This window comes from Euprymna scolopes, chromosome 32 (genome assembly GCF_053919585.1).
Source record: "Euprymna scolopes isolate OS-2025 chromosome 32, ASM5391958v1, whole genome shotgun sequence".
NCBI classification, from domain to species: Eukaryota; Metazoa; Mollusca; class Cephalopoda; order Sepiida; family Sepiolidae; genus Euprymna; species Euprymna scolopes.
This window is the reverse complement of record NC_136513.1, coordinates 90,090,922-90,116,878: the sequence shown is the minus strand read 5'-3', so window position 1 is coordinate 90,116,878 and position 25,957 is coordinate 90,090,922. Positions and strand designations below refer to the sequence as shown.

The 25,957-nt window shown below is 31.0% G+C and overlaps 1 protein-coding gene across 5 annotated transcripts in view; it reads right to left on the bottom strand.

Annotated features, from left to right (window-relative positions):
• Positions 1–25,957, bottom strand: part of LOC145256478 (F-box/LRR-repeat protein 5-like) — a 248,024-nt gene that overhangs the window by 132,926 nt on the left and 89,141 nt on the right. For all 5 annotated transcript variants that reach the window (XR_013863997.1, XR_013863998.1, XR_013863999.1 and 2 more), the window contains 3 exons: positions 21,688–21,848; positions 16,667–16,780; positions 3,515–3,597 (listed from right to left, as the gene is read on the bottom strand). Coding sequence is in view for 2 of the 5 variants with exons in the window: in XM_080115421.1 (XP_079971547.1) it covers positions 3,515–3,597; positions 16,667–16,780; positions 21,688–21,848 (358 nt within the window). In the remaining 3 variants the exon portion in view is untranslated. The remainder of the gene's footprint in view (positions 1–3,514; positions 3,598–16,666; positions 16,781–21,687; positions 21,849–25,957) is intronic.

The window sequence follows — 25,957 nt, the reverse complement described above, 5'->3', positions numbered from 1 at the left end:
TGAATTTAACAGTGTACATGGTTTATTTGACACTGAAGATATTCATAATCGTATCCTATTTCCAAAAGAGGGAAGATATAACATATGAGAAATATATATATATATGTATATATTAGTGTTTGGTTTTCATATATAAAATGAATTTAACAGTGTACATGGTTTATTTGACACTGAAGATATTCATAATCGTATCCTATTTCCAAAAGAGGGAAGATATAACATATGAGAAATATATATATATATGTATATATTAGTGTTTGGTTTTCATATATAAAATGAATTTAACAGTGTACATGGTTTATTTGACACTGAAGATATTAATAATCGTATCCTATTTCCAAAAGAGGGAAGATATAACATATGAGAAATATATATATATATGTATATATTAGTGTTTGGTTTTCATATATAAAATGAATTTAACAGTGTACATGGTTTATTTGACACTGAAGATATTCATAATCGTATCCTATTTCCAAAAGAGGGAAGATATAACATATGAGAAATATATATATATTAGTGTTTGGTTTTCATATATAAAATGAATTTAACAGTGTACATGGTTTATTTGACACTGAAGATATTCATAATCGTATCCTATTTCCAAAAGAGGGAAGATATAACATATGAGAAATATATATATATTAGTGTTTGGTTTTCATATATAAAATGAATTTAACAGTGTACATGGTTTATTTGACACTGAAGATATTCATAATCGTATCCTATTTCCAAAAGAGGGAAGATATAACATATGAGAAATATATATATATATATGTATATATTAGTGTTTGGTTTTCATATATAAAATGAATTTAACAGTGTACATGGTTTATTTGACACTGAAGATATTCATAATCGTATCCTATTTCCAAAAGAGGGAAGATATAACATATGAGAAATATATATATATATATATGTATATATTAGTGTTTGGTTTTCATATATAAAATGAATTTAACAGTGTACATGGTTTATTTGACACTGAAGATATTCATAATCGTATCCTATTTCCAAAAGAGGGAAGATATAACATATGAGAAATATATATATATATATATGTATATATTAGTGTTTGGTTTTCATATATAAAATGAATTTAACAGTGTACATGGTTTATTTGACACTGAAGATATTCATAATCGTATCCTATTTCCAAAAGAGGGAAGATATAACATATGAGAAATATATATATATATGTATATCTTAGTGTTTCGTTTGCATATATAAAATGAATTTAACAGTGTACATGGTTTATTTGACACTGAAGATATTCATAATCGTATCCTATTTCCAAAAGAGGGAAGATATAACATATGAGAAATATTTGGAATCGAGTCTTCTTTTGCTGTCATTTCAGATCATTTGTAACCATAACAGCAAGTTTTTGTCCCGCCTTTATCAAGGCCAGAAGTATTGAGCAAATATATATTAGTGGCCTGACAAGGCCACAGGGAAGACAATAGAAGCAGCCAAACTAATGCTTGTGTGCCAGGACACTATATATACAAATGTAGGCAAATGTGGACATATTTTATTGATTTGAAAATATAGGGTTTTTTTTTTACCAATTGTCATAAAATTTTAACCATCGAATAGTATTATAATCTTAAAAAACCCTGCAAATTTTCATGTAGTTTCTTCCAATAGAACCAGAGATTTGAGCATTTTAGTATTCAATTTGGCCATGAGTATAGATGTGTGTGTGTGTGTGCGCGCATATAACTTATTTTTTTAGCAATTTCATAAGTTTGAAATCTCAGCGATTATTGCTCAGAGTTTAACTAATGAAAGTTTGTTGGAAAGCTAATGACCTGAATTGTGTAGTGGGCTATGTGACATATATCCTTAAGGTTGCACATTATTGTTTCAACAAGTGGGGGATCACTTTCCTATATAATTAAACGTAAAATGAGCACTCACTTTATGGCCACTTTGGCTATAAAGTGGGTGTTTCCTTTACATTAAATTAATATAGAAAAGTGATTACCAACTTTTTTAAAACTATAATTTATTCACATCATTGAAATTACTCGTTTCCTGGGATTTTAACTGCTGTTTTAGTTCCCAGCACACATTTGTTTACCTAGTTTTGTATATGAATTACAAAATATCTGATATTTCCCCCAAATCTCTGGCCTTAATGGAGGAGAGACAAAAACTTGCTGCTATGGTTTCAAATGATCTGAAAAAACAGCAAGGGGAGACTTGATTCCAGATATTTCTCATATGTCATATCTCCCCTCTTTGATTTTCATACATAAAACTAAATTTCACAGTGTATAAGGATTATTTGATACTGGAGATATTCATAATCGTACCCTATTTCCAAAAGAGGAGATATAACATATGAAAAATATTGGAAAAGGCAAACTCCCAGTTCCAGATCTCTATTGAGGCAGTGATTGAGGCTGAAGACGATTACATTGAATAGTTGTCGTTTTTGGCTTTTTGCAGAGCATGATTGAGTTTTGCAAAGAGAGAGAGAAAAAAAATGAATTTGGTACAGCCGCCTTATAAAACTTATCTAAAAACAGTAGTCTTCCTTTTCAGAAATCAAAATATGAAATTCTGTTGAGATAAAACTATACAAAGAACAAATTTAGAACAAGCCATTAGAAAAATGGGAATGATTATCCCATAATTAACCACCCTGTCTACTAAGAGTCTCTCCATTAAAAAAAAAAAAAAAACAATATGAAGTAAGACAAAATAAAGTTCTGCCAAGTTTTTGTGGAATAAAAAACAAAATGGCAATGTTATACAACACAACTCACCCCTGACCAATCTACAAATGTCCTCATTATCAGGCACCATCTTTGACATGATTCTTGCTAAAATTATTAGACACAACTTAATCTCAAAACAATTTTTTTTTTTTTAGTAATCTAACATATAAAGTTATTTTGTCGGATTTTAAAAGTCAGCATTTAAGCTAACAAATCAAACTTTACCTTTTTTTTTTTTTTTTTTTTTTTTTACACAGTGGTCACCACTTATCAAGGCCCGGAAGCCACTCAGGGATAAGGGTTAATAGTTGTATCAAATAAGTAAGGAAGAAAAGAAAAATAGGAAAGGAAAAAAAAGAGAAGGAAAAAAAAATGAATAAAAGAGAAGAAAGGGAAGAGAAGGAAAAAAGAGGAAGAAAAAATATCGAAGAGAAGAAAGAAACGAAAAGAAAGGGAGAAGAAAACAAGGTAGGAGCAGAAAGGAAGGAGAAGAAAAATGGGAGAAGGAAACAAGGGGAGAAAAAAGAAAGAAAAAAGGAGAAAAAAGAAAGAAAAAAGGATAAAAAAGAAAGAAAAAAGAAAGGAGAAAAAGGGAGAAGAAGAAAAAGGGGGAAGAAAAAAGCGAGAAGAAAGGGAGAAGAAAAAACAAGCGAAAAAAGAAAAAGGAATAAGAGAAATTGGGAAAAAATCCAGACAATGTGAAAACAGAGGAAGAAAAAAAATCGATAAAAAATGAAAACAAAATGAACTAAAAAAAAAAAATAGTAAAAATTGTTTTTACTCACCTTCTGAAGGCTTTATCTGATATTTGTGTCTGTGAAATGTCCAAATGTTCAATATTTGGACATTTCGACAACAAATCGTATAGCTGGAAAAAAACAAGAAGAAAAAAATCATTTTTCACATAATCACATCGATTTGACAAAGCAGTGGTGGGAGAGAGGGTTTGACAAAATGTGGGATGGGACTTCCAACATAAAAAATACCATGTAATGGTGTGCATGCAAAAAAAAGAAAGAAAAAAAAAAAAAACAATCGTTCTAAATGATGACCTCTTTCTTCACTAAATTTTGTTCCTGTTGAACACCCCACCCCACCCAAAGAAAAAATATGTGAGAAAAAAAAAAAAATTTCAGTTTTCTGGAAGTGTCTTGCGTAGTTTCTGATTTTTAGGCAAACAATACATTTCTGCAATTTATCAAGAAACTCTCAAATGGGGCAGAGTTTCACAATATTCCCTAAATGGGCCGATAGATTTGGAGAGAATAGCCTCATGCGTGAGAAAGTGTTTAGAGTGACAGAGACACCAACTTTGTAAGAAGCAAAAAGAGCAATGGATCTCCAAAATTTTGTAACGGGAGGGGGGGGGCATATTGTTAACTTTCTAAAACTATGCGGGTCAGAAAAAAAATTTTTCTTTTAAAATGACCTGAACGTGTTTTTTTTTTTTTTTTGCTTTTTATTGAAACTCGTTCTCCTAAACCTCATTCTTTTAATTATTTTATGAACAACAAGAAAAAAAACACTATTTTCACACATTTCTATTTTTAAATGTTTTTCCCGAAAACTTTTACATTTTCGATAAAAGCTCTGAGAGCCAGATTAAAGATGTTGGTAGGGTGGACTTGGCCCACACATCGTAATTTGGAGACCACTGATCTAATACAGGGTGACCCCCCAAAAAAACAGAGAACATTCAATTGTTTTTCTGAGCATTTTATAGTCAACGGAGAAAAAAAGGCCAAAGACCCTAGTGTTTTGATGTGATGTTTTGAATATAATAAACTAGTTATGACCAAAGTTTCATTTCATTCAGACAAAACACTAAGAAACGGGGCCTAATTAGAGTTGGGGCTCGGTTTTTTGGGTCACCCTGTATGAACACTACCTATTAGGCCATTCAACTGTGATTGTATGTGATGTATCAGAGATTCCTTCTCCCCCCTCATGAACGAGGAAATTGTAAGAATTCTCATCTGTAAAACCAACAAGCAATTTTAGATAATGAGCTATGACTAAAAGACATCTTTGGACATCAACCAAAAAGATATCTACGCCTCCAGATCTAAAAGGATGTGCGAAGTCCATGACATGTGCACCTCAGCAATGCATCTAATTTTTTGCATGAAATGCAACAAATGTTTTCTTTTCCAAAATGAAAATAAAAAAAAAGAATAAAATGAAATAAAAAAAATCATACAATATTTCTGTAAGGAGCATTCCAAAAGTAAATTTTTTTTTTTTTTTTTTTTTTTACAAATGGGTGACCACTTATCAAGGCCCGGTGGCCACTCGAGGATAAGGATTAATGGATATTAGTACAATGGGATCATAGTATAGTAATCATAAGTACTGGAAATTTTATAAATTGGATTACTTAGGGGACGGTTCATCAAGAACTTGTTTACATTGGACGTGAAGACAATCAAATTGTAGTCAGCTGGAAAGCAGCCAAACAGAAGCGAGTTCCACAGCCGTGCAGTTTTAAGAAAAAAACTTTGTTCATGGAATCTAGGTTTAGGCACAGATAAAGTGAGAGAAATTATTGATACTGGTTTTGGCTAGACAAGTTTTTTTTTTTTTTTACATAGGCATCATCACTTATCAAGACCCAGAGGCCACTCAAGGATTCCACCCGAATGGATCAGAGAGGATTGTAAATTGCATTGTTCTGACGACTGAACGTATGCATTCATGATCTGAAAGTTTCACCTCTCTGCTGCAGATATTGATGGTGTGCGACTAAGAAACCAACCCCATGTCATATGCAGAAGCAAAGATGTGTCACTGAATTTCTGGCAAAAGTGCATTGAAATAGTGATGACTATGTAAAAAAAAAAAAAAATTTTGGAGCACAAAGATTGCTTCTTGTAATGGCACCACTCCCTTTTTCGTAGCTCTTCAGTTTTTTTAACTAAAAAATAGGAGGCTTTACTCTTGGAATGACCCTTGTAAATGAAAGCTTAACATAATCAGATATCCTTCCTAGACAAGAGAAAAATTCAGGTTGTCTTCAATGATTGTAAATCCAAACAGCATCAGGGTTTGTGCAGATTTTCAATTTCCATTTTTTTTTTTTTTTTTACACAGTGATCACCACTTATCAAGGCCCGGAAGCCACTCAGGGATAAGGGTAATTGCAAGTACATTACGTTAGTGTGGAGATTTGATGAAGTGTTTACTTAAGGGGCCGGTTTATTAGGAATTTGTTAACATTGGACTTGAAGACATCCAAGTTGTAGTCCGGTGGGAAGCAGGCAGACGGAACAGAGTTTCACAGGCGTGCAGTTCTAAGAAAGAAGCTTTGTTCATGGAATCCGCGTTTTGATTTAGGCACAGATATAGAGTGGGGGAAATTTTTCACAGTGGATTCAGCTAGACGGGTGTTTTTCGTGAAAGATTGGCGAGGGGGGACCAGAGATTGGAGTTCAGACGAGCACCTGCCATGGAAATAACGATAAAACAAGGATAGGCTCACAACGTCTCTTCTGTGGGAGAGAGGTTGCAGGGTAGAGAAAAGGGCATCCCCCACTAAGCCACAAAGTCTATTTTGTACTCTGTCAAGGCAGGATAGGCTGTTTTTAGCAGCTCCTGCCCAGATATGGCAACAGTATTCCATCCTTGGACGTACTTGGCTTTTATATAGATAGAGAATTGCATCAGTAGTGAGATATCTTCTGGAGCGGTAGAAGGATCCCACCATCTTTCCAGCGACCTTGGCAACAGACTTGATGTACGTGTTCCATTTCAGATCAGGAGTAAAGGTCAAACCCAGAAGCTTGTCAAAACACGGGGCCTCACCCAGATGAGAGCCATCCATCACAATTGATGCCAGCTGGGGATCAGAGCGTTGATGATGTAAGGATAGGAGTTTGGTTTTGGATGCATTAAAGGTAACCAGCCACATCTTCAAGGACTTTTCAAAGTTTTTCAAGACCTTCTCCAGACAAAATGCAAGTTTTCAATAAAAAATTTGAGATTTGTTTTACAATCTGCCAGTGATTCAAAAAAGTAGTAAAAAAAAAAAATCAAATATACAACAAATAAATGTTACCATAGCCAATAAAAGTTACTTTGCAAGCGTTTTTAAGTAGTTTTAAATACTTTTTATTTAATCTCAAATATTAACTTTTCACGGTTTTTCATTTCCAACCAAGATGGCTGCTGTCTTGTCCACTTTTTTTTTTTTTTGCCCAGCCAGCCTAATTTCAAACTATCACAACTTTTTGGAGTGGGAGCGGGGATTCACCATTGGAGAGTCTTGTCCGCACAAGGAAAGTATTTTTCAGGAGGGGGGGGGAAGCAACCATTACTCCTCCCCCTTACAAAATTAAATTATAAACGAGACTAAAAATAGACGGAGATTTGAATCTTCATCATGAAACCACCCAAAATAGTTTTATGATAAAGGGACGTAACCCTTGTATCCAAAATACTACACAATTTCAAAACAATGTATTTCGATTTTATTTTCAATATTTAAAAAAATAATTTAATAGTATTTATTTGGATTTTATTTTTAATCTTCCAACACAAATTTTTACTGGACATAAAGAATACGATTTTCAAGGCCTTTTCAAGATAATAATAGAAATAAGGGCTTTTCAAGGCAAAAGTCAAAATTCAAGGATTTCTCAAGCAAATACAAACACTGAGCATGATGTTAATGCAAGTGTGCCAATTCTTGGACCTTTATTATTTCCGATATTCATAAACAACTTTCCTGATAAAATAGTGCCTAAGACAGGTATATTTGCGTATGACACAATGCTTTCTAATAGACATAAGGGAAAATGAATGGACACATATCCAAGGCCATGTCAGAAACCTTAGAAAATGACCTTTAGTCTGCAGTGGAATGGAGGCCACAAACGGGTGGTAATATTTAATACTAAGATTAAGCTTCTTTCCTTTAACAATTACAAAAAACATTTTCAATCTGTCACTGAAAATAGAAACTTAACTTGAACTTGTGAAAACAAAAAAAAATTAACGGCACAAGAAAATGGATAATATAAATTTATAAGGCAAATAATTAAATTTTGTTTCCATCTAAATTTTATCAGAAAAATAAATAAAATATCGCATTTTGAGATTGAAAGGAATGTCACTAAATTTATCACAATTTTTGTGCTCTAAATTAGCTGGTTTGTGATAACTACTAGAATATTCATAAATTGTATAAAAAAAAAAAAAAAAAAATCCTCATCTGTGTTTTCCTTTCTTAGTTAGTCCATACATTACGCTTTGAAAAAGGCTAGATATAATTTTTGAAAGCCAAAAAAGATTGAATTTGGCTTTAAAAACGCCAATCTGGCAACCCTGGACAAAAATATGAGAATGATCTCCCTTTGATGTACACTCCTTTTCGAATCTATATATTAATACGATAGCGTGTTATTTTCTGTGTCACACATCTTTTTTCTTCAGCATGACTGTTGTTTGATTGTTATGACCTTCCATTTCATGGAATAAATAATTTTACCAAGAATTCTTTATAAGTTTTGGTTTCGGGTTTGATTATAGCTCATGGCATTCAAGTTTATATATATATATATATATATATATATATATATATATATATATATATATTATATTATATATATATATATATTATATATATATATATATATATATTATATATATATATATTATATTATATATATATATATATTATATATATATATATATATATATTATATATATATATATATTATATATATATATATATTATATATATATATATTATATATATATATATATTATATATATATATATATATATATATATATATATATATATATATATATATATATATATATATATATATATATATATATATTATATATATATATATATTATATATATATATATTATATATATATATATATATATATATATATATATATATATATATATATATATATATATATATATATATATATATATATATATATATATATATATATATATATATATATATATATATATATATATATATATATATATATATATATATATATATATATATATATATATATATATATATATATATATATATATATATATATATATATATATATATATACACACATATATTTTTTTCATAAGTTTTTATTTTGGTTTCAATTTAAGCTGATGCACCCAAGTCATATGGATATTTTTTTATTTTTGAAATCGCAACTTTATAATATATAAAAATCGATAGAACATTAATTCTATAATAATATATACAAAATCTACAAGAATTAAGATATCATATGTAAACATACTTTATGTCCAGGCTATGCCGGCGTCCCTGCTAGCTTAGATAACTTCTTTTGCAGTTTAAACAAGAATTCTTTATAAATTTTGGTTTCGGTTTTGATTATAGCTCATGGCACTCAAATTATATATATATATTTTATTCATAAGTTTTTATTTTGGTTTCGATTAAAGCTAATGCATCCAAGTCATGTGGATATATTTATAACTTTTTGATGTACATCGGTCTCTAAACTAGCTGGTTTATAATAAGTACCATAATGTTACTAACTTATGAAAACAAATTGGGGCAAGTCTATAACTTCCCCACTTCTGAGAAAAAAAAAAAAATAATAATAATAATTTTCATGGTGTATGCATTTGTGACAAAAAAAATATATTGTATACCAAAAATCATATAAATTGATTAAGTAGTTTTATTTTAAAAAAAGAACATCCAATTTTATGGCTAAATGGAGATCAACACTCTCCCAATGCCATTTTGCAAGATAAGGGAGATAATTCCAAATAATTCACACTTTTGTGAGATTTTAGAATGCAAGTCTTTATATGGGAAGAGGGACATTAGAAAAACTCAAATTCACTTAAAATTTTTTCTAAAACTACTTTGTACCTGCTTTTTGGTGTACTATATTTTCTTTTTATCATGAGTACATACATCATAAAAAATTTTCCTTTATTTTTCTGGGCGAGATGGGGGGGGGGCGTTTAACACCAAATACTCCCCACATCTAAATGCTGTAATTGGTAAGATATTGAAAGGGAAGTAATCGAGTGTGAACGACCAGTCACATACGCAAGTCACAAATGTAAAATGGTTCACTCATATTAGAATTACCTCCCTTGGAAATTCTTTCATCTAGTGCAACATTTTAAAATTCTTAGCAAGGTCAGTCCTTTTTTCTCAACTGAAGTGTTTTAAAACTATATAAATAAATGACAGCCATCTTTATGCTGATAAATATACTTTCATTTTATCTTTCAGATTGCTTAAACACTTAAATTTATGTAGATAGTCTTTATGGGACTCGAAAATTATTCAGAATTCAAAATTGTACAGATAAACAGGAAAGAAAACCTCCAAAATATTTATTAGATAACTTAAACACACAGACTACACCTGTGGATCATATCTTAAAATGGCTATTTTCATGACAAACACCCATATAGAGAAATCTTAGACACTTCAGTAGGCATCAATGTATGAATTTCTGCCTTATAATGTATACTAGCGGGGGGGGGGGGTACCCGGCGATGCCCGGGTGTTTTGAGGTGTGTGTGGTTTTGGGTAAATCAAAACTCCTTTGGGCTTTAAAATAAAAAAAAAAGTTTTGGTAGGTGAGTATGAGGATCGAACCTGAATCCTTGAAGCAAAGTTGGAAATTAAAGTGTGAAAAAAAAAAGTGCGACGTTAACCATTGGGCCACCGCGACATACAATGGAAACACGTTTGGATTTATTTATTTAACTACACATGGCCGCCGCTGCTTCTATTTGACCTAATTAATGAGGTCAAATACAAGTCACGCAGTTCACTTTTGCTGCGGGGCAGCGTTTGGGTTTGTTTACCCAACTTTGACTGGTTGTTTTCCCCCAAGATATTGAGGAGGGGGAAACCAGCTCCCCATTGTCCAGATTGAGCTGATTGCTTCTGGACGTTTCCCGGTGCGATTGCCAGGAACAAGGAACAGTGTTAGCTTTGAATTAGTTTCGCTTTTTATACGAAAAAGCTGAACGAACACAAGACAGGTTGAAATAGCAATAATTTTGTAAAAATCGCTACACGCGTTCCCAAATCATAGATATTATTATCTAGGGCGTATATAAATACTTGTAAGCGATCGTAACCCCCCCCCCCGAGCGTGTGCGAAAAAAGCGTTTGCGAGACATAGACGAAATGGTCACACACATTTTGCCTTTTATATAATGTATATATTATATATTTTATATAATGTATATATTATATATTTTATATAATGTATATATTATATATTTTATATAATGTATATATATTATATTTTATATAATGTATAATAAAGCCATCAACAATTCAAATTATTAACAAGATTTAAAAATTTCTCAGGTCTAAATCTTGTGAGTGTGAATAGTCCAAGGGGAGGTAATAAAGTTTGAACAACGAGTGACAATTTATTTTTGGACTGATAAAATATCCAAGGGCAACTAACTACATTTGCTAATTCAATTATCAATAATGTAAAATGTTTCAAGCATTATAAGAATTACCTCTTTTGAAAATTATTTTAAAAAGCCAACATTGTTAAAAAAAAAAGTTTGGATACACAGTATTATTCCAAAAACAGCACCATTAAAAAACAGATTACCTGTCACCAAAAATAGAAACCTAACTTGAAAGAAAAAAAAAAACAAGAAAAAAAAATTGAAAAAAATTTATGCGTTTATAATGAGAAATTTTATTTGCATTTAATTTTTTCGCATTCTAAACAACGGGTTTGTTATCTCTATTATGTTAGTTGTAGGTTGTGAAAAAAGTTTCTCATTTCTAAATATTTTGATTGAAAGTGATGCAAGGGAAAGTGACCAAGTTTGAAAAACGAGTGACGATTTACTTGGAATTGATAAATATCTTCTATATATATATAAAAGCGAGAATGTATGTATGCTTGTTTGTATGTATTTTTGAAGGATTAAAAACAAGACCTTCCAAAGGGCGAATGAACTCTTTTTCTGGGTCAACGGCCAACTAGCACCGTGTATATTTGTGTGTGTGTATATGTCATTGGGGTGGAGAGGGCTCCCGTAAGCCGTGGTGAAGGCAACCTTTCTAGAAGCAAATCTCTGATTTAAAAAACCATAAAGCGGAAGACCAGTACCCGCATTAAGCTGGTCTGCAGTTTAATTTGTTGCTGGCTATCTTGCTCTTGCTTGTTGCTGGATCTCAACATTTTGAACCGAGAGAAAGACTTAGCTGTCGTACAAAGCTAAGACTCTGTAACATCATATTTGTATAGATACTCCCTCAGGCATTTGGTCTCATGGATTTTAAATGTCTGCGGGAGTGGCACTCGTCTGACAAGACGTTGCAATCATCATGTATTTTTGTATGTATGTATGTTTATATGTATGTTTGTATGTATGTATGTATGTTTGTATGTATGTTTGTATGTATGTTTGTATGTATGTTTGTATGTATGTTTATATGTATGTTTGTATGTATGTTTGTACGTATGTTTGTATGTCTCGCAAAAACTTTCAACACGGGTCAGGGATTTTCACGAGATTTTAAAGCCTGATCCTTCGCCCGACAAATATCGAAAAATTGGCCAAAAACATTAATTCCTTCACCCTAAAATCATCAGTTTTCTACAGGGAGGGGAGAGCAAAAACCGTCCACTCATGACAAGTTTGCTTCTACGCATGCACAAATGACGTCGGAACATGATTTAGTTTAAATATTTAAAAAAAAAAAAAAAAAACAACCTAATTTTGTCAACATCATCTTAGCTCAGTTCATTAGAGCGCGGCCTAATAGGTTTTGGGTTTGAATCGTGGTGTGAGATGTCTTTTTTTTTCTTCAATTTTTAAAGCTTTAATATTGAAACATGGTTATTTAAGCCATTTTCACATTCTATGTTTTTTTTGCTTTTATTTTCTAGCTTTTTTTTGTTTTTCTGTTTTTTTTTCCATCAGATTCGCGTTTTCTTTTTTTGTTTTTCCGATTTTTACATTTAACATCGTTCGTTTGCCTTACGTTAGTTTTTTTTTAGTTTTTTTTAAGTTTTAACATTTATTTTATATAAAATATTTTATAATTTACTATTTAATATTTTAATTTTATAATTTACTATTTAATATTTAAAAATATTTACTTCGCTTATTCTTATGTTTTGATTAACACCCCACCCCCTGCCCGAGCACACACACACCTCTAAACACCCGGGCAACGCCGGGTACCCCCCCCCCCCGCTAGTGTCATATAAAAGCGAAAATGTGTGCGCGCGCACTTTTTTTTGTATGTCCGGCAGAGGCTTTTTTCGGGGGGGGGGGGGATCACAGCTTAGATCTTTTTATATACTCCCTAGATTATAATATCTGATTTCCAAAAGGAGGTCATCTCTATCTTTTATTTGAGCGACTTTTACACGCTATTTCTTCCTCTTGACGGTTTGTTTGTCTTATTCATATAAATAAAGCAAAAGTGTTCGAAAAAATTGCGTTTCCCTGGCACTCTCGCTAGGGACGTCCAGAAAGCAATGATCAGTATGGGGAAAATCCGTCATATCAGACAATTGTTATTCATTTGGACACTCCCCCTTTTTAAGGGGAGCTGGTTTTCCTCAACATCTTGGGGAAACAAACAAATACGCAGAAACTGGCTTGCAGCCAAAGTTAAGTGCAGGTGTGTGAACTCATTCATTTAACTTTTTGGAGTGTTTAATTTCAACCACTCTCACTTCTCTGCCTTCTTAGCGTTGTGGTAAGATGTTACGTTTTCTATTACGACTTCGCCTCAAGGCTTTGGATTTGAGCCTAGCTACTTACCCAAACTTTTTTTCCCTACGCGCACCCCCCTCCACTAGTATATATCTAAAACGGAAGTAACCATATTTGAACAACCAATGACAAGTCCAATTTACAAACAACTAGCAGGCTGCCCGGCGTTGCCCGAACATAAGATACAATTAAATAGAATATTCTTATTCAGGCAGATTACATATTAATTATTATAGAGACAATTCTCTACTGATTATTATATTGAACCTAATGTATAGTAGGGAGGTCAAAACTAACAAATATATGAGTTGGGTGTCATCAGCTACATCAAAACCAAAGCATACAACTCTTCACCTTGATTTCTTAGTCTCTGAGCTACACCCGTATGCGTATATATATATATATATATATATATATATATATATATATATAGAATAAATGACAAAAAATTATATTCCAAAATTCATGATGTTGACCATCTTATAATTTATTCCTTTAATTCAGTTGACTTATACAATTCTTGACAGTTTCTGTTTCGTATCGCAAAATCAATCATTTAATTATTATATAAATCAGTGAATCTATTATGCCCTTAACTCCATATATGTATATGCGTACGGGTGTAGTCCAGAGACTAAGAAATCACACACGTGTATGTATGTATGTATGTATGTATATATATATATATATACACACACACGTTATACGGGTGTGGTTCAGAGACTAAGAAATCAGGGTGGAGAGTTGTATGCTGCTGACACCCAAGTCATATATATATTGTTTTTTACATATATGTATTATATAATTGAGAAAATGTGTGTAAGTTTGTATGTGTGTGTGTTTGTATGTCTGCCAAAAACTTGATAGGGTTGTTCACGTTGACTAATGCATTTCTCACCAACTCTTTAGCTTTATCTCCGCTAGCTATTACATCAGCAAAACCCCAACCATGTGTTCAAGGACACAAAAAAAAACAGGTGATCTCTCATGTAAGTCTAAATTTGTTTACTTTTAACCAAATTGCAAAAGACTTTGGTTTATTTCTGCTTAAATTCCTGACTAAACATTCCGAGCTGTAAATACACATTTTCCAAAATGTAATTGTTTTATTTTTATAACAATAATAATAATAACAACAACAATAATAATAATAATAATAATAACAACAATAACAGCAATAATAATAACAATAATAAGCGACTAGGTTACCTGGTCAATATCTAACATTCTTTTATCACCATTTTTTAAAAAATTTTCGTACTTTTTTATAAAATGTGCCTAAATTTTTCATCTATACCTCCAAACTCTACTATTCTGCTCTGTCACGTTGCGTGATCAATTACACACCTCTTCGCATCCTTCAAACAATCCAATTTGAGATCCACACATCCAATCACAAAGTTTTTACGAAAGTGGCATTTGCAGACCTAATACTATAATGGATTTCGTTGTGGTACTTTTGCAGTTTAAGGGCCGTTTTTCCACAAGTCTCACTTGGCAATGTCCGGCAAACGACAGAAATCGCCGGAATTATACCAAGTGAACAAAGAGATGCAAGCAAGCAGACGGTAAAAATTGGAAGAAACAAAAAAGGAAAGAGTTGAAAAGGAAAAGGCAGAGTATCATTGGGCTTCTTCAAGTAACAAGTATTTTGACATGGAAGGAAACAGTATTTTTTATGGCCTACTTCAGTGTAATATAAACACCTCCAACGTCTCCATGTTAAAAATGACTTTTGGAATAAACATCCCCAATCTCCCCAAGTTAAGAACGGCTTTCAGAATAAACTCTCCTTACCTCGAAAGCCGCTCTTATTCACTATTTAGGGTGCATACATTTAATTTAGTTTCATTGGTTTTTGTTGCAATTACATTTCTGCTTAAATGCTATTTAAATCTAACTCAAGTCAGATACCAATTCATCTGTAAGAACCCGGGGATTCATTATGGAGGTTAGGAGTGTTTATTCCAAACTCCGTTCTTAACATGAGGCGGTCGGGGGTGTTTATACTACGCCAAGACAGCTCGTAAAAAAATACCAAAATAACTTTCCGTACACAAACAAAATGAAAAATATATTTGTTCACTAATTGAAAGAAACAAAAAAGAAAAACAAAAAAAAGAAAGACAAAAAAAAAGAAAAAGAAAAACAAAAGAAAAAAAAGAAAAACAAAAGAAAAAAAAGAAAAACAAAAGAAAAAAAAGAAAAACAAAAGAAAAAAAAGAAAAACAAAAAAAAAGAAAAACAAAAAAAAAGAAAAACAAAAAAAAAGAAAAACAAAAAAAAGAAAAACAAAAAAAAAGAAAAACAAAAAAAAAGAAAAACAAAAAAAAACAAAAAAAGAAAAACAAAAAAAGAAAAACAAAAAAAAGAAAAACAAAAAAAAGAAAAACAAAAAAAAGAAAAACAAAAAAAAGAAAAACAAAAAAAAGAAAAACAAAAAAAAGAAAAACAAAAAAAAGAAAAACAAAAAAAAGAAAAACAAAAAAAAGAAAAACAAAAAAAAGAAAAAACAAAAAAAAAGAAAAACAAAAAAAAAGAAAAACAAAAAAAAAGAAAAACAAAAAAAAGAAAAACAAAAAAAAAGAAAAACAAAAAAAAAGAAAAACAAAAAAAAAGAAAAACAAAAAAAAGAAAAACAAAAAAAAAGAAAAACAAAAAAAAAGAAAAACAAAAAAAAAGAACAAAAAAAAAGAAAAACAAAAAAAAAGAAAAACAAAAAAAAAGAAAAACAAAAAAAAAGAAAAACAAAAAAAAAAGAAAAACAAAAAAAAAGAAAAACAAAAAAAAAGAAAAACAAAAAAAAACAAAAAAAAGAAAAACAAAATAAAAACCAAAAAAAAAAAAACCCAAAACAAAAAAAACATGGTCACCATAAAAAATAAATAAGCTTGTTTTTTCTCTCTTTTGTGTTCGTTTTTTTTTTTTTATTGACTTCCGTTTGCTTGACATAATCAGATTTCTGTCGTCCACTGGGTGTTGCCGAGCAAGATTCACAGAAAAAAGCTTTAAACTGCAGAAGTATCTTCATTGTAACAACTCACACTAATATTCACATTAAGCTAAAAAATTATGCAATTATTCACTATTTAGAGTGCGTACATTTTCATTTAGGTTCATTAGTTGTTGCTTTTGCACTGACATTTCTGCTTAATGCTATTTAAGTCTAACTTTGAAAATCCATCAAGACAGATACTTACCAATTCGTCTGTAAGAACCCGAGAATTCATTAAGTAGACTTTCTGGACGCCTTGCCCGATGCATCCTAAAAAGTGCTTTACCATTTGCTTCAGCATGCGCATTTCAATTTCACGCTGAAACAAATTAAAAAAATACAAATAAATAAAAAAGGCAAAAAAAAAGGCAAAAAATAGAAAAAGGTAAAAAAAGAAAAACAAAAAAAAGAAAAACAGCAAAAAATAAAGGCAAAAAAATGGAAAAAGGGGTAAAAAATGGAAAAAAAAGCAAAAAATGGAAAAAGTCAAAAAAGAAAAAAAACGAACAAAGCAAAAAAAATGGAAAAAGCAAAAAAAAAAAAAAATGGAAAAAGCAAAAAAAAAAAAAAAAATTGGAAAAAGCAAAAAAAAAAAAAAAAAATGGAAAAAGCAAAAAAAATGGAAAAAGCAAAAAAAAAAAAATGGAAAAAGCAAAAAAAAAAAAATGGAAAAAGCAAAAAAAAAAAAATGGAAAAAGCAAAAAAAAAATGGAAAAAGAAAAAAAAAAAATGGAAAAAGCAAAAAAAAAAAAAATGGAAAAACAAAAAAACGGAAACAAGCAAAAATAAAACGGAAAAGACAAAAAAAACGGAAAAGACATAAAAAACGGAAAAGACATAAAAAACGGAAAAGACAAAAAAAAACGGAACAGACAAAAAAAAACGGAAATGGCAAAAAAAAGATGGAAAAAGCAAAAAATAAAAAAAGCAAAAAATAGAAAAAAGCAAAAATAGAAAAAATCAAAAAATAGAAAAAAATCAAAAAATAGAAAAAAATAAAAAAATAGGAAAAAAATCAAATAGAAAAAAATCAAATAGAAAAAAATCAAAAAATAGAAAAAAATCAAAAAATAGAAAAAAAATCAAAAAATAGAAAAAAAATCAAAAAATAGAAAAAAATCAAAAAATAGAAAAAAATCAAAAAATAGAAAAAAATCAAAAAATAGAAAAAAATAAAATAGGAAAAAAATCAAAAAATAGAAAAATATCAAAAAATAGAAAAAATTCAAAAAATAGAAAAAAATCAAAAAATAGAAAAAAATCAAAAAATAGGAAAAAAATCAAATAGAAAAAAATCAAAAAATAGAAAAAAATCAAAAAATAGAAAAAATCAAAAAATAGAAAAAAATCAAAAAATAGAAAAAAATCAAAAAATAGAAAAAAATCAAAAAATAGAAAAAAATCAAAAAATAGAAAAAAATCAAAAATAGAAAAAGGCAAAAAAGAAAAAAACGAACAAAGCAAAAAAAAATGGAAAAAGCAAAAAAAAAATGGAAAAAGCAAAAAAAAATGGAAAAAGCAAAAAAAAAAATGGAAAAAGCAAAAAGAAATGGAAAAGGCAAAAACAAAAATGGAAAAAGCAAAAAAAAAATGGAAAAAGCAAAAAGAAAAAAAATGGAAAAAGCAAAAAAACGGAAACAAACAAAAAAACGGAAACAAACAAAAAAACGGAAAAGGCGAAAAATAGAAAAAAAGCAAAAAAAAGATGGAAAAAGCAAAAAATAGAAAAAAAGCAAAAAATAGAAAAAAAGCAAAAAATAGAAAAAATCAAAAAATAGAAAAAAAGCAAAAAATAGAAAAAAAGCAAAAAATAGAAAAAAAGCAAAAAATAGAAAAAAAGCAAAAAATAGAAAAAAAAGCAAAAAATAGAAAAAAAGCAAAAAAATAGAAAAAAAGCAAAAAATAGAAAAAAAGCAAAAAATAGAAAAAAAGCAAAAAATAGAAAAAAAGCAAAAAATAGAAAAAAGCAAAAAATAGAAAAGAGCAAAAAATAGGAAAAAAATCAAAAAATAGAAAAGAGCAAAAAATAGGAAAAAAATCAAAAAATAGAAAAAAAGCAAAAAATAGAAAAAAGCAAAAAATAGAAAAGAGCAAAAAATAGAAAAAAAAGCAAAAAATAGAAAAAAAATCAAAAAATAGAAAAAAAGCAAAAAATATAAAAAAAGCAAAAAATAGAAAAAAAGCAAAAAAATAGAAAAAAAGCAAAAAATAGAAAAGAGCAAAAAATCAAAAAATAGAAAAAAAATCAAAATTAGAAAAAAGCAAAAGAAATTTAAAAAAGGCCAAAAATAAGTGAGTCATGAAAAGTTGGTGTGCACAGATATATATATATATATATATATATATATATATATACACACACACACATATACATACATACATACAAGAGTCTCTATTAACCTCATAAAGTAAAATGAATTTATCTCTATTTGTGCCCAAACCAAACATCATATTAAGTAGATATATATATATATATATATATATATATATATATATATATATATATACACACATACATTAGTGTTCCTATTTACAATGCCTCCCCACAGGACAGAGTTGGACACCAGGGTCGTTTTTTAACGTGGAGAAAAGGAACAAAAATAAAAATTGTCTCAGTCGTGAAGGATTTCTCCTCCACTGACAGAGAACAAGAAATTGAAGTGCAGCATCTGAAGAACAGATACTACACTTTGATCTTGTCCCGAAGGCCAAGGGGCAATTAATCGGAATCAGAAAAATCATAACTTTTTGAGGTATCAGAATCGGTATTGGAAAAAATTTGTGCCTATTTTTCAATGTTAAAAATAATTCCTTGAATTATCGTCTTTATTTACTTTGGTTTAAAAACAAAACCTTCCCCTGCTGGTACAAATAAAAAAATAATAAATATTTATTGATATTAATCTACCATTATCACTAAAATCTACAGATTCCCCCCCACCCACCCACACACACATAAGGGTTTTTAGGTTCAAGAAAATATAAGCACATTAAACATGTGCTCTTACTGTAATTGGGGGAAAAATATTCAGTAATTTATAAAGAATCGGTAATTAAGTATGGAATCAGAAATTGTATCAGAATTGGTGAAAAATATTGGAATCATCCCATTTCCAGAAAATCATGCATTCAAGCCTGCCAATAACACGTCTGGTAGATACATGACAACCGATCATTAATAATATACATCTATATATAAAGTTAGATATATCTGTATGTTTATATATTTCTTTGTATAGAATTTACTCTTAAACTTAACCAATAATTACGAATTTTGAAACAAACATTAGGCATAAAGGTGGGCAATGCAGGCTACATTTAGTTTATTTCAGTTTTATGCAAAGGCGACAAAGAAGTGGAAGCTCTTAGTGAAAATTTAGATAACTCAAATTTTTATAAAAATTTTAACAAGTTATTAAACATCAATTAATATTTTCACAAAAATTGCAAAAAAGTTATTAAGAAATCAATTAAGTAAAGTTTCCCTGAATTTCAATTTCCTTTTAAGACCCCTTAAGCTTAAGTCTTAAATTTTAGAAATGTTTTTTTAGAATCAAAATCATGAAATGGAATTTGATTGGAATTAGAATAAGGATTCTATATCTTAGGTTTAGTGGCAATATATCTTGGTTTTAATCTTCATAAGAAAACATACTAGTTGCAAGTGCTCGTTTGAGCTTCAATTTATGGTCCATCCCTAGCCAAACTTTCACAAAACGCACTCCTCTAGCTACAACCACTATCAACAATTTCCACCACTCTCTATCTGTGCCAGAATCTAAACTCAAATTCCATGAACAAAGTTTCTTTCTTAAAACTGCCCACCTGTGGAACTGTTTTGGCCTGCTTTCCAGCTGACTACAATATGGTCATCTTCAAGTCCAATGTAAACAAGTTCTTGTTGAACAGCTCTTAAATAATTTATTTTTACTCCATTTCCACCACTAACTATTAATACGATATTGTCCTTGGGTGGCTTTCATGCCTTGATAAGTTGCGGCTCCCATGGAGTTAAAACAAAAGGAAAAAAAAAAAAAAAAAAAAAATGGTACTTATGCAATTTATATCTCATGCTGAAATAATAACATTTAGAAAGCCATTCTTAACATGAGAGGAGGGGGAGGTCTTTATTTTATTTTTTTAAAAATTTTTCTATACTTTCACCTAACAATTGAATAAACAAAAAATATCATTAAAATTGAATTTAATTTGAAAATCCTATCTAAAAAAAAAAAAAAAAAAAATAGTGCAGTCAGTATTTTGCATAAATACCCAAAACTGTTCTGTTCGGAGACTGGATGAGTTGTTTTTTTTTACAAGGAGGCCACCACATATCAAGGCCCAGAAGCCACTCAGGGATAATGGCTATTGCATGTACAGTACGTTAGTGTTGAGATTTCATAAAGTGTCTACTTAAGGGGGCGGTTCATCAGGAATTTGTTTAAGTTGGACTTGAAGACATCCAAGTTGTAGTCAGGTGGGAAACAGGCAGACGGAACAGAGTTCCACTGGCGTGCTGTTCTAAGAAAGAAGCTGTGTTCATGGAATCTACATTTTGATGTAGGCACAGTTAGAGAGTGGGGAAAATTTTTGACAGTGGCTTATTTTTCGTAAAAGATTGGCAAGGGGGGACCAGAGATTGGAGCTCAGATGAGCACTTGCCATGGAAATAATGGTAAAACAAGGACAGGCTCGCAACGTCTCTTCTGTGGGAGAGAGGTTGCAGGGAAGAGAAAAGGGCATCCCCCACTAAGCCACAAAGTCTATTTTGTACTCTGTCAAGGTAGGATAGGCTGTTTTTAGCAGCTCCTGCCCAGATATGGCAGCAGTATTCCATCCTTAGACGTACTTGGCTTTTATATAGATAGAGAATTGCATCAGTAGTTAGATATCTTCTCGAGCGGTAGAAGGATCCCACCATCTTTCCAGCGACCCTGGCAAAAGACTTGATGTACGTGTTCCATTTCATATCAGGAGTAAAGGTCAAGCCCAGAAACTTGTCAAAACATTGAGCTTCCCCTAGGCGAGAGCCATCCATTACAATTGATGCCAGATGGGGATCAGAGCGTTGATGGTGTAAAGATAGGAGCTTGGTTTTAGATGCATTAAAGGTAACCAGCCACGTCTTTTCCTGGTATATATATATATATATAACTACATTTCTAGGAGGGGGGTATTATTTAAACTCTGAAGTTTGAAAATTTGATCATAAACAGAAAGTCTCACCTGACGAGAAGCCAAGCAATAATCGCCGATCCCGTCCGAGGACTCATCAATGTCTGCATCTTCATCAATCCTGATGTATTTTCCGAGGCAGACGTTTGATGCCACGACTGGGGTTTCCTCTTCACACAGCATCAAGTCAATCGAATTCAAGTCCCATAAACCTGCAAAGAAAATCAATAATAAAAATAAGATCGACGCGCAGAGTCACCAATGAAGCACACGTTTGGCTATATCCAAAAATTCTGCACGCTGTTGTTGACGGGGTCGGGTACTCTTCTGGTTTGGCAGCTATCTTGAACTTTTCAGTTCTAAGATAGCTTCCAATGAAAGAACGTTCCTATTTACAATGCCTCCCCATGGGACAGAGTTAGACACCAGGGTCGTTTTTTAACGTGGAGAAAAGGAACAAAAATAAAAATTGTCTCAGTCGCGAAGGATTTCTCCTCCACTGACAGAGAACAAGAAATTGAAGTGCAGCATCTGAAGAACAGATACTACACTGTGATCTTGTCCCGAAAGAACGTTATCTTAACCAAATTAGTTGTAGTTTTATAATAATTAATAGAGTTTGTTATAATAGTAATAATTATGTTATATTATTATGGGGTTATGATCCAAAATTTAGCACGCAAAGTTAATATGCCAGAAGTGAACTTGGTTTATCTAAATATGGGATGGAAGTCAGTAAACATGAAACGAAATACAAAACCATATGAAAATAAATTATTTCAAAAAATTATTTTAGTTTTAACGTTTTTTTTTGCTATCATGAAACATTAAATTAATAAACTTTCATTTTTTTACTTTTCTATAAATAGTTTTTTCTTTATTTTTGTTTTAACACTCGTGTTATCACAAAAAAAAAAAACTTTTTATTATTTATAGTAGCATTTCAGCCCGGCGTTACCCAGGTGTTTGGAGGTGTATGTTGAGCAAAAGAAAAAAAAGTGGTAGTAGGAAGGCAGGCTCGAACCCGTACTGTGAAAGAGGAAAAGAATGGGAAAAAATGTGACGTCTTTGCTGTTACGACCACCGCCTAACCAGAAATTACATAGGTTTTAATTAAGGCTAGACAATCGAAAAGAGGGGATGACTTTTGACAATATCGGTGAAAAAAGTGACCTCTCCCTGTAGAAAAAGTCCCCAGTTGAGGGTGAAGAAATTAATGGTTTTTAGCCAATTTTTCAGTATTTGTCGTCTGAAAGGTCGAGCTTAAAAACGATACTGTCGCCTCTGTCGAAAGTTTTAGGCAGACATGCAAACATACATACATACATTTATATATTGGTAGCTCAAATTTTCGACCCAAACCAATTAAAAAGCTTGTCCTATCTCTGAATACGCTTTATGTAAAATTTAAAATGTTTAGACCAGAAATTGTCTGAGTAATTTGGTAGAGACAGCAGAGGTCAATTTTTTTTTAAACTTTGACCCCTATTATGACCCCTTTACATTTATTGTTTTGGGCTCAAATCAAGTTAAGTTAGATCCATGTCCAAGGAACCTATATTTAAAATTTCAAGTGTTTAGACCCAAAATTGGCAAAGGAGTTTGGTCAAGTTCTCAAAGGTCAAATCATTGAATTTTGACTCCTTAGCAGCCAAATTTCTGGCCGAAAACCGATGACAAAGATTTTCCCAAATTTCAGTACCCTGTATATTAAATTTCGAGTCTGTAGACTGAAAATTGACAGAGATATTGTGTAGGGAAATGTACACAGACAGACAGACATACACACACACAGACAGACACTTTCACCTTTAAAGATATATAGATTTCTATAAATCATGTCCTTTTGAAATACTATATTTATGTCTTTCATAAGTTTTATCGCAGAATTTTTTGTCATAAATAATATGTGTTTAAAAAAAAAAAAATCAAACTTATTTTAAACATTTGTATAAAAAATAATGAAGGAAGTTAGGAGTTATCTACCTTGAGTAGGCGAAAGTACAAGAGTTCATCAGAGCAACATTCTCTTAAAGTATTTGGAAAACAATATTCACCCCAAACAAGGCACATTACTACTGAGATGTAAGGGACAATCATGAATTAAGGGTCAGATTTATTGGGGGCATCCTAGGTAGGGAGTTGGGCAGCAAGATATTTGCTCACACTAGACTTTAATTTTTGCATGTTGGTACAATTGGGGAAACGGTGAGCATGGTCTAGTAATGTCTGAACGTCTTCATAGTTCGGTCAGAGTATGAATGTGTCGTCAACATATCGCAACCACATTGTTAGATTCATGGTGTTGACCCTAATGCCATTTTCTCAAAGTATTTCATGTATGTACTCGTCAGTACTGGGGACAACGGTGATCCCATCGCCAGACTGTCTTCCTGGCAGTATATATCAGATCCCATCATGGAGTATCTAGTTTCTATACAGAAGGCAAACTCTATCTGTCCACTTATACATAGGAGTTTGTCAGCCAAGCTTCAACCTCTGTCCCACTGCCGTAATGTTGTATCCTTGTGCCCGTCTTGCAAGTACTTTATTGGAACGTGCTCTGATGAATTTATAGTACTTGTGCTGCCTCAATGTACATACTTCCGATTAACCTGACAAGCAGCAAAATTCCACCCCTTTACTGTTGAGATCCCTAAAAACCTTCTATTCTAATAGTTTATTTCCTTAGACTGCTATTGCTCCTTAGATATAAATATGATGTCAACAGACATCTTGCTGCTAAACTTCCCACAATCCACCGATAGTCCAAATAGTAGCGCCTTACATTCCAAGTGGCAATGTGTATCGTTTGAGGTCAACAAGAGTTAAAAAAATAAAGAAAAGAAAAAAGTACAGAAATAAAGTCTCAAATAAATTATTTAAAATATTGATTCCACAAAAATTTTTTTTTTTTAATTTGGTACGTCTGCAGTTTAGGAAGTGTGTTATTTATTTAAGATCAAATTTTCAAGTAAAATTCAGTTTTTTTATGAACTTTTGTTTATTAAATCGTTAGGTGAAAGTACAGAAGGACAAAAAATATTTTTTATGCATTCTTTAACTTTATGGGTTTATTTTTTTCAAGTTTTTAAATAAAATACATGATTTTACTATAATTTTATGTTGTATATATATTTTTTCTGTGTTCATGTTTTTAAAATAAATTAAAAAATACTTCTACAGTTTACGGATCATGCTGAAAAAAAATCTTATGCAGAAACTAGTGTTGGGATGATTAATCGTAATCGAAAAAATTTGTGTCTATTTTCCGATGCCAAAAACGATTCTTTTGTCTTTTTCATTTGAATTTCTTTAAAACAAAATCTTCCACTGCTGGTACTAATGATAAAATAATAAATATTTATTGATTTTAAACTACCAGTAAAACTAAAATCTATAGACCATCGCCCCACAATTGTGTTTTCACATTGGAGAAAATATTTGCACATTTAACATGCGTTTTTCACAATAATCAGGGAAAAAGAAACAATTTTACAGTTAAATATTTAGAGATTTATAAAGAATCGGAATCAGGAACTTAGTATGGAATCGAGAAAAAAAATTCGGAATCGTCCCATCACTAGTAGAATAGTTTTTTTTTTGAGAGAAAGAGACCAAATTTGTTTCTGTGCAACATTAATATTTGATTCATTTAGAGTTATTTCCCCTTATCTACAGGAATTTTGTCCTGCAGAGGAATAAATCTGACTGACATTGATTGGACAATGATTGATAATTGACTTGTCTTTGGTGGCATTCACTCAAGATCACCTAAAAAGGGATGGCCGTTGCTCCTCCCTGCAACCTCTTTCCCACAGAAGAGACGTTTGCAAGCGTATATCTGCTCTATCACTATTTTCATGGAAAGTGATTGTTTGAGTTCCAACCTATGGTCCCTCCTTGCCAAACTTTCACAAAAACACACTCGACTAATTACATCTCCTATCAACAATCCCCCCACCCCCACACTCTCTATCTGCGCCTAAATCTAAATGCAGAACTGCCTGGCTGTGGAGCATTGCTTCCTGCCCGATTACAATATGGTAACCTTCAAGTCCAATGCAAACAAGTTCTTGTTGAGCCATCTTCTTAAATAATCCAAATTCTACTCAATCTACACCATTAATGATTACTACAGTACCACCTTATATTCATTAACACTTATCCTCGAGTGGCCTTTGGACCTTGATAAGTGGTGACTTAGTTGGAGAAAGAAAAAAAAAAGAAAAAAGGATGGATTGAGTCTGCTCTTCTCATAGGAAACATAGCATCTTGCAACCATGTGTGATGGATGGTCTGCAGCAGCCAAGATAGTTAT